General features: G+C 43.0%; 2 protein-coding genes across 2 annotated transcripts; one reads left to right on the top strand and one right to left on the bottom strand.

The window, feature by feature from the left end:
* Positions 1-1,457: 1,457 nt before the first annotated feature.
* O0I10_006713 (uncharacterized protein) lies at positions 1,458-3,508 on the bottom strand (the record flags this gene model as incomplete). The annotated part of the gene is made up of 2 exons (XM_058486738.1): positions 1,458-2,719; positions 2,782-3,508. The coding sequence occupies 2 exons, from the start codon at positions 3,506-3,508 to the stop codon at positions 1,458-1,460; spliced, it is 1,989 nt and encodes a 662-aa protein (XP_058342560.1).
* A 7,879-nt stretch (positions 3,509-11,387) lies between these two features.
* On the top strand, positions 11,388-11,627 carry O0I10_006714 (uncharacterized protein; the record flags this gene model as incomplete). The annotated part of the gene is made up of 1 exon (XM_058486739.1): positions 11,388-11,627. The coding sequence occupies one exon, from the start codon at positions 11,388-11,390 to the stop codon at positions 11,625-11,627; it is 240 nt and encodes a 79-aa protein (XP_058342561.1).
* Between the last annotated feature and the right edge of the window lie 210 nt (positions 11,628-11,837).

Below are 11,837 nucleotides of genomic sequence, written 5' to 3' on the forward strand. Positions count from 1 at the left end.
AGCATGTCAAAAGTTTGTTGTGGTGGTGGTGGAAGCAGAACGAGGCCGCTCAAGGAAAAGGGCGCGTTTTGTAACACGACATTTGATTGGCGGATGACCACGTCCATCCTATAGATGCATACCCTTCTTTCTCAACCACTTTTATATGTAACCCCATATTTTCTATCATTCAACATGCATAAATAGTAAAAAGACTTACTCTAGTCAAAATCCCATCCTCATTGCATATGATTTACATGCTGCATGATTATATAGCTGCTGCACTTGTTTGAGTTGAACAGCAATCCATCCCCTTGTGCTTCTGCAACATGGTGTTTATCTACGCTGATAGACATACTAAGTACCCTGTGAGATCAAATTGCGCCATGTAGTTGTATTACGAAGGATGATGATGATGATGATGATGATGATGATGATGATGATGATGATGATGATGATAATGATAATGATGATGGATGCGTTGTTACAAATACGTGATCTCATCCACCATGGAATTGCTGGATGCCATGGAAACGCCTCGATAGGAATAAAATCCCCATCTTCGCTTAACAACGCTACGCGACAAGCAACCTTTTATATGGGTAAAGCAATAGGATGGCTATCATTGTTCAGCATTCGTTTGTTACACACGGTCGGGATGTTCGGAAGTAACACAAGGTATGATAACACTTGCATAGCCACAAGGCATATGGCTCATTTAATAAAGGAACCTTCTCGAAAAGCGTACGTGATTCAATATAGCAAGGGCGACGATGATCTATTGCTCCATGCATGCCCCGCTTATCAGGGTAAAAATAATCCCATGCATGGCGTATTAATTGAGACTCCCACAACCCACTTGCAATACGGGATCTTTAAACGTAAACCAATAGATTCTTGGAAGTCGCGAATGTTTGCAGGTTTAGCATTGACAATCCGTGTTGATTACGATGGAGCATACACTGATGATAACGTAAAAAAGCAATCTGCATCTTTATTTGGTAGCTCATTGTTCCACAAGCCGATGTTTTCATCATCCCATGTTTTATTAAGAAGTCACCCCCACCGCGACCTAACGGGATAACTATTACTCGAACGCTCTACATGTGTGCTACCTATAAACCTGCATTAGCCATCATGATGGATTTTTCACATTTACCATGCAGCCATGCCATTCTTTTTCTAGTAACAGCGTTGATTGCAACGTAACGGATGTAACACCGCAACCCCATCACAACACTGTTCAGCTGTTTACGAGAAGTGCCGGTGGATTAGCTGTCCACTTTTATTAGTAAGCAATGTTGTCTATGTCATATAGCATTGAAAGTGTACACTTTTATGCTACACGTTGAAAAGGAAAATGATTCAAGTACCACAAAGATTTATTGGATCATATTTGAAAATGGGGATAGCACATGTGAGAGGTATTTTGAGCAAGACGAGGGTAATCCATAGAACGTTGAAAAGCGAGAGCAAGCTTAGCAGGGGATAATTTTTACATTTGGGTTAAAATCTCTGAGGCCGTGGAGATCACGCTTGTTGATTCCCTTCGAAAGATCGACATGAACACTTTGCAGTTGTAGTAACGAGACCATGGCTACAAAAAAAGTAGGATCACCATCTGAGGGCGCGATTGAAATCGACATCGTCTTGAGATTTGCAAGAGGTTTCAAAGCAAGCATGCAAGCCGCCGATGGAGCTTTGAAGGAGTTGAGGCCTAGGTGGGCTAAATGAGGGCATCCATGACTGAGTTTGCTAAAAAAGCTTTCCATTGCCTTGGGATCCCATTCATCGTACATGAAAAGCAATGATCGAAGCTGACGTAAACGGCCAATCACATCAAGAATACTGCCCATCATGTTCATGTTGTTGGTGTGGATAACGAGGTCACATAAATGAGGATGATGGATAAAGCGATGGAGGTACTTGACGATGGGTGATTTGTTGTCAACCTGAGATCCATCAACATGAGTCAGCCTTAGCTCCTTCAACTTGGATGGTATAGTATCAAGCACTGCTGGGGTTGTGATGAATGTTTGTTGTGCCATCTGCAGTTCTTGTAACATGGGTGCATGTCGGAGGATCCACCCTCCAATGTTGTAGAGTTCTAGCGTCTTTAAGCGAGGGTACTTGATGTCATACACCCGTGGGTCCTCAACGGCAGTATGAACCCGCATGACAATACTTTCAACCGTATGATGATGTTGCTTGAGTAAAACACCAATATCAGGAACAGGTTGTTCATCATGATTCCATTGATCCATCCAAATAGCAAGATTCGTTATCCCAGGCTCCTCATAATCAGGTCCTTCATCAGAGTAGCGAAGATGAATAAGAGGACATTCAGCCACAACTTGAAGACTTCTCATGGATGGGTAATACTGGTGGATGATGGGTATCGATAGTAGATCAGAGCATGAGCCAATCGAAAGTAACTTGAGAGATGGGAAACGCTCACAAATCGCGCGAATTTCATCACAGGAAAAGACCTTCCTTCCATTCACAATTGCCAATGTCGTCAACTTGGGCCATGTCATCTTTGGTAGATCGCAGAGATCCGTATCAATGGGTTGGTAAATCTCAAGCGAAACAAGATTCGGGCAGGCCAAGAGCACTCCTGTAAACGGTGACACGCTCGCATTTGGCTGCACATCCATGGTACCCGTTCGAAAATGAGTCAAAGTGCTGCTGATTGATTCCAAGGACGAAACAAAGTCATCGATGGATACTGTACAAAAGCCTTTTATAAACAATGGTGAATAAAGCAATCATGAAAGAATACATACAACAACAGCAACTTACGTTCAATGATTAACTCTTGCAGCATGGGAAAGTCTTTACGTCGTATCATATTAGTGAGCCACGTGCCTTGGGAATAAAGTGGAACACACAAGGACTTGATGTGCCGAGAAAAAATGCTGAGTTGAGATCCCTCACGAAGGTTATTGATTTCTTGCGCTCTAGCCCGAAAACGTAATCCGCCAAGACGTTGGATAAGGCAATCACGCCATACTTTTGACACATGCAAAGGGTGGCAGGGTATCAATGCATCCAAAGTCGTATCATCATTCATCAGCATGGGAATGAGTGTTGTCCAAAGAATGTCGTAAGGAAGATTCTTGAATGGGTCAATGCGTATGTTCTCACGTTGCACAGCATCTTGTCGGAGTCGTTGTAGCAGAGCATAATGCGTATCCTGGGTGTCAACAACACGAAGTCCTTGATCACAGATATCGATAACTTGACGCTGTCTCCCTTGTGCGCTGTAAATGCTGGCTGCATGTGCAAAACCGATTGCCAAATCAGGCAACAAAAGTCGTATGTTATAGGCACGTTCAAGAGCTACGTCGAGATTCGGGCCGTATGTCAATGTCAAAACGCCTCGATTCAGATCTGACAGAGTGGATTCAAGAAGCTCATTGACAAAAGTTGTCGCATCGTAAGCAAGCTCTCCATGGTCTTCGTTCCCTTCAGTAGTTGGTAGTTGTACGTAGCCCGTGCGTAATATCTCAAAAATAGAGTGTGTCATGGTGACTAAGCTGAGAAAGGAGTATGGCGCCACAAGTCGGGACGCGTTCCGGATTTAATCGTTTCAGGTCCTCGCAGTAAACAACGGCCCCTCTTTATTCCTCCCAACAACAACAACAGCTGCTTTCTACACTTGACGACTCTCTTTAACGCTTTACTTTTACTCCTTGTCGACATTCCTTCTTCGCCGTCCGCCATCCGATTCGTGTTCACCCAACATCGGTCTCCTGGTTACGCGTCATCTCTTGGTTCCTTGTACCTTTTTACTTGTTTCAGCTTCTTTCACACAGCCCGAAACAACTTGCCTCTTCACAACGACCCCTCCAGTGACTAATGATCGTCAACAAGGGTCACCATCTACTCAAGCTGACCATCTTTGTATTGCGCTTGCTTATCTTTACTCGTCCAACGGTGCCCAACAAGACTATGGAATATAAACGGACAGCCAGCAAACCGAGGCATTTTACAAACTTGCGTTCATGCACCTTGACATGGCTATTGGCAATGGTAGGTGGGATTAATGGGCAAGAAGGCGGTGTATCATCCAAACAGGTATTTATCGTATCCTTGAATGTGTATGCTTCAGTATCCAGATTATCAGGGAAGGATGACCAGCTACACGACGTCCATTGCCCAAGCCCTTGTATGCGATCTATGCACAATGTCTATGTCTCGGCTTCAACGGTGTTCTGTGAGGACATTTTCTGATGCTCTCATCATCTTACAAGGAATGTAGGTTATGGTATCCAGCACGAAGAAGGTATATGTATTGGTGATGATGGAGGATTGGATGATGGAGCTTTTGGATATGTTTATTCACAGAGGATTGGATTTCATATCTCTATCCACAGAATATGGAGGTGCTACAAACGTGGAACCATGTCAGGATGGAAACTGGTAAGAGCATTTGAAGTTGGGATACAAGTGGATCATGGGGTTTTCGTTTTTAGCTAGCATGTCTAGTGAACCCTTTTACTTTTGTTCTTTGGTAATAAAGCTGCTCAGCGTATAATTGGCAAGGATATAACTGGACTACTGGCATTGTATGTGAGAGAGATGATGGCATCTTATAGCTGTATACTTTTACAACGTTTACCCTGATATCCCCATCTATGCACAAAAATTAATACTCGTATTACCAGTCTTTCTTGTCGACGCGTGTCACATCACCCAACATCCCTTTATAATTTTAGTCAGCAAGCCATGGATCATCATCCACTGCACTTGCCTTGCATAAAAAAACAAATATGCGGCCATGCTTGAATGGTCATCCAATGAAAGATCTCCACCATCAGATAGAGTTAGCGACATCACATATGCTTTGGTTTTTCCCAACCTCCATAGGTTTATCTTTAATCGTTGCAATAAAAGATCTTTATGCTTGACTTGATCAAGCTGATCTCCTACAAGTCGACGATGAGGATCAGTGAAACGCTGTATACAATGGGGTTACAATGTAGTCAACTATCGTCGCAGTAAAAAAATACCGCCAACTACGGAAACGCTATGGCTGTGATGGCATAAAGATAAATCCCACGCATAAAGCCTCGACTGATCATGGCCCGAGCTTGGTGTAACAAAGATCGAATGCTTGTGATAAGTGGTCAACACATCGCGAGATGTTTGCTCATCGTAAACGTCGCACCATCCTTTCACATTGCAAGTTAAGCAATATCTTTCATACAATGCAGCATGATGGATGTCCTCCTTGATGAGTTTTAAAGTGGTTTTAGAGCACCATGTTTTGATCCATCATGTATTTGGTCATTGTGTAACCCAGATGATGATTCATCTCTCAGGAAGAAAACAGGCTAATCCATTGTAGAGGCCGTAATGCAATCCAGCATGCAAAAGATGGCTGATGATACCTTTGCATATCCAAGGACATGTTCTCCATATAATGGATACTCGTAGTTTAACTATTAATGCGATAAAGAAAGGTGACACGGGTATGTATGCGTGCCAAACGAATATGGTAAACGGCTGGTGTGCCGTTGAAATCATCTTGCTAACCCAATACGGTATCCCCCTCGCATTCATATTACTTCCCAACATTGCTGATGAATATCATTTTTGACATCAATGCGATATTTATTGTTTATACATGGATGATGGCAGGCATGAAGATGATACCATGATGACATACATCCTGTGACTTGGCTCCACATTCTTGCTAACCTTCACCAATTACGCAGATTGGGTATAAACTTTGACGAGTTGCAATATGACGGTAGCTATTATGAAGTATCCAGACCCTTGCCAAGGAATTTCCCCATGTTGAAAAGATGGGCCTGGTGTATCATGGCGACGCGTTACAGGAAGGCGCTATTTACCCCTTGCGCGATCACCCCGACAGAGATTTATTTAGCATCCTCTCATTCCCCAAGCTACAGCATCTCATCTTGGTGTCCCCCTTAAAGACTCGATGGTAGATTTGTTAAAGGCACATATCCCACACGTGGACTATCGCGGGGACAATACACTAAATATCAGCGATTACTATGCTGAATAATAAGCATAGGGTCATGCATCGATAAAAACAAGAATATATGATCATGTTGTTTATTGGCCTATTCTACATGTGCACATGTTGATGGATGATGATGGAGTTTTGACGTTGTTATGAATGTAAGCTTAACCACTGCAAGCATGTGACAATGGTCACGTATCGGAAGTTTCTTTTATCATCATGCAGCTGAAAGACATCTTGTTGTTTCCATTTGGAGCCCAGGCTTGAAATCACCGCCATCTTCTTCCCGCTGCAACCAAGCTTTTCTTTTCTCCCACTTGACCGATTCGCGCCCATGTCAACGCAACCCAAGGCCAGCAATTGCATTCACAACAAAAACAACCTTTGACACTATGCGAAAGAACCACTCTTTGCAGCAAATTATGTTTGGACGCAATGGAGCTCTTGAAAAGTTGCCTTCGCTCGATCTTCCTTTGGAGGGTCTCCTTCCCCATTACTCCCCATGTGGTGAATGCTGACAGCCAGAACACCCTTTTACGCGTCACCTCATACCGCTGTAGCTATAGACAGCAGCAAGGTATTACATGAATGAGGATCTTGGTGGTTACATAGTATGCTTACAGCATCATCTTTTTCTTTCACCAGCGTTATCCACGGTTGTCTCTTCTTCTCCTTTTTATCTCTCGGTCTAGTTACAAGCGATGCTATAGAAGAAACACCCCAAGACTGTATAGCTCCGATGGTTGAAAAAGGATGATCATGGCGCTTGCCTATGTTTGTTTACGGCGACTCCTTATCGTCTACAATATATATTCCTTTTCAGGAGAAGTGCTCATGTTTGGATGTATGGATGATTGGTATGGATTGGGGTTTTAGTGGAAACTGGTGCATGTGATCGGTGGAAGCATGAAATGGATGGCACTTTGCATCTTTGTGTTGAGGGACTGGGGGAGGATAGTAGTGGTATAGCTGGTGTTTTGGATGGTGATGAAGGTGCTAGTTGCTTGGGAAGATTGGGATAACTTTATTAAAGGTAATCAGGGAGACATTATGGCAATGGTGGTTTGGGATGCGCACAGCCCTTGTTGAAAAAGGTTGACATGGCAACCAAAAATCATTGGCAGTGTCTTTATGTAACATGGGATGTCCCACGACGTATGTCCTCGCATTCCCATCCCATTTCTGTAACGCAGTTTGCCGATCCCCGTAGACTTAGAATATTGCTTTACATATCATACATAGGCTGCTTTTGCTAATCACATGTACATTTTTATAAGACATCTCTTTTTCGACCACCATTGATCAAAGGATCCAATGTCTTTCATGTCATTACATGCTTATTTTCTTACCCTTTTGTATGACCTCACTTTCTATTGTAACCACGCTCTTCCTCTGCACATCATCATTATGCCCATTACCCACTTTTTGGTTACATGTAAAGCGGTACCTCATCCCGAACTCACACCATTCTTCCCTGCTGCATGTAGAGAACACCACCTTACCCCTAGAACCCAAAACTACCTTGTCCCAATCATTAACTGTTCCTAGAATAACCATCCCTTGGTTGCCATCATTCTTCCTTTCATTCGTCAATTCGCTTATGACCATCCAATCGCAAATCCTTCATTTTTTGCACTAATAGTATTGCTTGTACGTAATCCCCAAATGAGGCAGGGGAATAAAAGGGGAAAGAAACTATGTGTGGAAAAAGCTTTTCAACCACGTACGCATAGCAACCAACAACGTCCACATTCATACATTAGCTACTCTACCCTATAGCTACGGGTATATGTGGTGACAGGTAAGTGGGTGTACACCTTGTTGTCATTCACCATAAGGGAAGCAATGGGCAACGGGCGTCTTTCTTGAAAGATCTTTCACTGGATGAACCCCTTTGGATGATGATTCATACTTCTGCTAAAACTATAAAGGATGTTGTAGGACATGACACGCGTCGACAGAAAAGACTGGGCATACTAGTACTCCCTTTTGTGCATAGATGGGGGATATCAGGGTAAACGTTGTCAATTATACAGCTATACGATACCATCATCTCCTTCATAGACCAATGCAAGTAGCCAATTGTATCCTTTCCAATTCTACGTTGACCAGCTTTATTCCCAAAGAACAAAAGAAAAAGGCTACACTAACGATGCTAGCTAAATCACAATCCCCAGCACCCACTTGTATCCCAACTTCAAATACTCTTACCAGTTTCCATCCTGGCATGGTTCCGCGTGTGTAGGACCTCCAGATTGCGTGGTTACATATGTCAAATCCAATCCTCCGTGAATAAACATGCCTTATAGCTCCATCATCCAAACCTCCCTGATCACCAATACCAATACCTTCTGCGTCCTGATACCATAACCCATTTTCCTTGTACCATGAAAAGAGCATCATACAATATACTCACAGAGCACCGTTGAAGCAGAGTCATAAAGACATTGCGAATGGATCGCGTCAAAGGGCTCGTGGTGTCTATAGATGTCGTGTATAGCTGGCGATCCTTCTTTGATACTTTGGATACTGAATGATATACATTATAAGACGAGAGCGTGTATGGACCTTCATGAATGCTTGAATGCCTTGAAGATGTATCTGCTCAACGCAGGAAATAAGCACCTCATTACATCATACCAAAGTTTTCTTCCATGCTACCCCACCTACCATTAACAATAACCATATTGTGCATGAACGCAAGGTTGTAAAGAGTCGTGGTTTGCTGGCAGCACGTTCATGTTCCATAGCCTTGTTGTACACCTCTCGACAACTGAAGATGAGTAAGCTCAGTTCCATGATCCTCAGCTTCAGTAATGGTGACCCTTGTTGACGATCGTTACTCGCTGGAGGGCTTATTGTGAAGTGGGAAGTTGTTCCGGTTGTGTGAAAGAGGAAGCTGAAACAAGTCGAAAGGCACAAGGGAACAAGAGATGGCGCGTCACCAAGGAGACGAATGCTGACTGGCCACGAATCTCTTGGTTGATGTGGGCGACGAATGTCGACAAGGAGTAAAAGTATAGCGATAAAGAGAGTTGTAGGATATGGAAAAGGGTCTTTATTGTCGTTGTTGCGAATAAAGAGCGCTTGTTTACTGGGAGCACCTGAGCCAGGAATTTATGCGGGTTGCGGGATTTAAGCAGGTGGGTGTGTGCCACAATCACGCTGGTATACATCCATCATGCATGTCGCTTCATAATAAAACTGAACATGTCCATCCGTAATAGACTCAAGATACAAAAGAGCTTCAATTATCATAATAGGTTTCTTTCAAATGGTTGTCGTAAGCGTTGATAGCGATGCTGGCATGCATGATTATAGACCCGAGGTTGGATGAAACCATGTATGAAATCAAGATCCAAAAACATTATCACCCTAACACAAGGCCTACAGAAGGCATAGGCAATCTTGATATGCAGAATGCATGTAGAATGATTGGACCCTTTGTGATCGAGATTCTCTTACTTGCCATGTATTGGTAACCTTGGAAATCGCATTACGTAATCTACTTACGGAGTCCCTTTGATGATGATGATCGGGCTCTGTTACCATGCATATGGCCAATCTTTTCATTTGTACTACAGCTCGCTTTGCATAACACGCCTGATCCATGTTGAGGACGAGAAGCAAGATGGTTACCTTGGATACAAGCGGCTATGGGTGATAATAGTGTGATATGCAAGGTGCACAAAAGACGTGATGATGGATTATAGTTTATGCATGTCCACATATAAGCGTACAAGGTTAATCACAATCGTTGCATAAAAGATGATGATGTCATGCCATACAGGGATCGAATTTTTGCTCGTGTTTCGAATGCATCATGTTTGCTGAGGATTATGCATGGTATCCCATGTATGTCCAAAGCATCTATAAAATCACCTGGGGTGTATCTCCACCTCTCAAAGGTGAAAATCACCATCCAATTTCCATCTTGACCAGCTCTCTTTGGTGCAGCTGCATTTGCTATGGCTATTTAATTAGGAAGCGTGATAAATGATGTCGATAACAGAGCAAGCAACAATAGCGGGAATGGTGGCACCCGCGAATCAATGGTGACGTATACATTTATAAGATAGTCATCCCTTATCGTATCATGCAAAATATGCCTACTGTTCGATGCGACGATCTATGAAACCATGCAAGTTACATCCATTCTTTCCTCCAACAATCGAAAGACTCTGGGATTTCAAAGGGGAATAGATAGGAGCACATCCATTCACATAAAGCCTTCTGAGCTAAGTACTTTGCCAACGTCAATCTTTCAATAAAACTATTTGCGTCTTCATGTTCAGCTCTTGTGCGGGGACGTTTGATAATCATGAAAGGTCACCTATTATTTAACATCATGCTTCGAGCATAGTAAAAGTATAAAGCTGGTCGTTACTCGAAACCTTTCAATGAAACATGGGGTCTTTTTGGAACCAGCATGCTCAGCATGGTCAAACGTACTTTTGAAAGTATCAAGCTCGAAATCGTCAATAGCAATTTTTGCATTTGTCCATGTCAGCCAAAAAGTTTCAACTTTCAAGAGGTCGGCCTGATTTCATGGCCAAATTTGAGATTCACGAGTTCGATCCTGAAACTGGCACACAAGGTTGCTTGAGCTGGGCTGAGCACGGTGGTTGCAAAAAGAGCCCATGCTTCATTGAAAGCTTTCGAGTTACAGGTGCGTGTATGTTTTGCAAAGCTGCAGCTATTATAAAAGTCATCTTTTTCAATTGTCACTCGTATAACCACTTATAGTGCAATAGCTGCACGAGGCCGTGTTTGGGTAAGAAAGCAAAGAAAACAGCATTAAAAGAGCAATGGATCATATGTATACTCTCTCTCCCGGTCATTCATACATTGCAAGCTATCAGCCAATTCCACCCAATAGAGTCCATTGTGGATTTGATACCATATGGAAAATGCACCTGCTCCAAAGATTCATTTCCATCATTCAGGTGTCTTGATCCGAGCCGATTTGAGGAAATTACAGCCACGTAACGGGTACATGGGTTCCAACATGCAACGTATACGGGTGTATCGATTAGACAAAACCTGGTCTAAGCATGGCTCATCCAAATCGGCTCGGATCAATGTAATTAAACCATGGAACGGAACCTTAGAGCAGACACATTCACCACACGTTGTCAAATCCACAATGAGCTCAATTGGGTGGAATTGGCTTATAGCTCGCAGTATATGAATGACCGTGATACAGTGTACCCATATCATCCATTGCTGTTTTAATCCTTTTTTCTTCGCTTTGGTATGCAAACACCGCCTTCACACCTATCTCACTATAAATGTACATATGGGTTACAATTGAAAAAGACCCACCTTTATAATAGCAAAACATACATGCACCTGTAACGCAAAACCTTTCAATGAAGTATGGGCTCGTTTTGGAACCAGCATGCTCGGCATGGTCAAAAGCACCTTGTGGGAACGTTTCAGGATCGAACTCGTCAATAGCAATTTTTGGATTTGTGGATGGCCAGCCAAAAAAGTTTCTGGAGGTCGACCTGTTTTCGTTTTGGCGGGTGGTGACATGGCCAAATTTGAGATTGACGAGTTCGATCCTGGAACTGGCACACAAGGTTGCTTGAGCTGGGATGAACACGTTGGTCCGAAAACGAGCCCATGCTTCATTGTGGCATTTTGAGTCATGGCTGTCTTTATGCTGTAAACATGATGCTACTATAAAGTCACCTTTTTCCATTGTCACCCATATAACCATTTATAGTGCAATAGCTGGACGATGCCATGTTTGGGTAAGAAAGCAAAGAAAACAGCATTGAAAGAGCAATGGATCATATGTATACGCTCTCTCCCGGTCATGCATACATTGCAAGCTATTAGCCAATTAGACCCA

This window comes from Lichtheimia ornata (assembly GCF_029851405.1).
Source record: "Lichtheimia ornata isolate CBS 291.66 chromosome Unknown scaffold00030, whole genome shotgun sequence".
In the NCBI taxonomy this organism is placed as follows: domain Eukaryota; kingdom Fungi; phylum Mucoromycota; class Mucoromycetes; order Mucorales; family Lichtheimiaceae; genus Lichtheimia; species Lichtheimia ornata.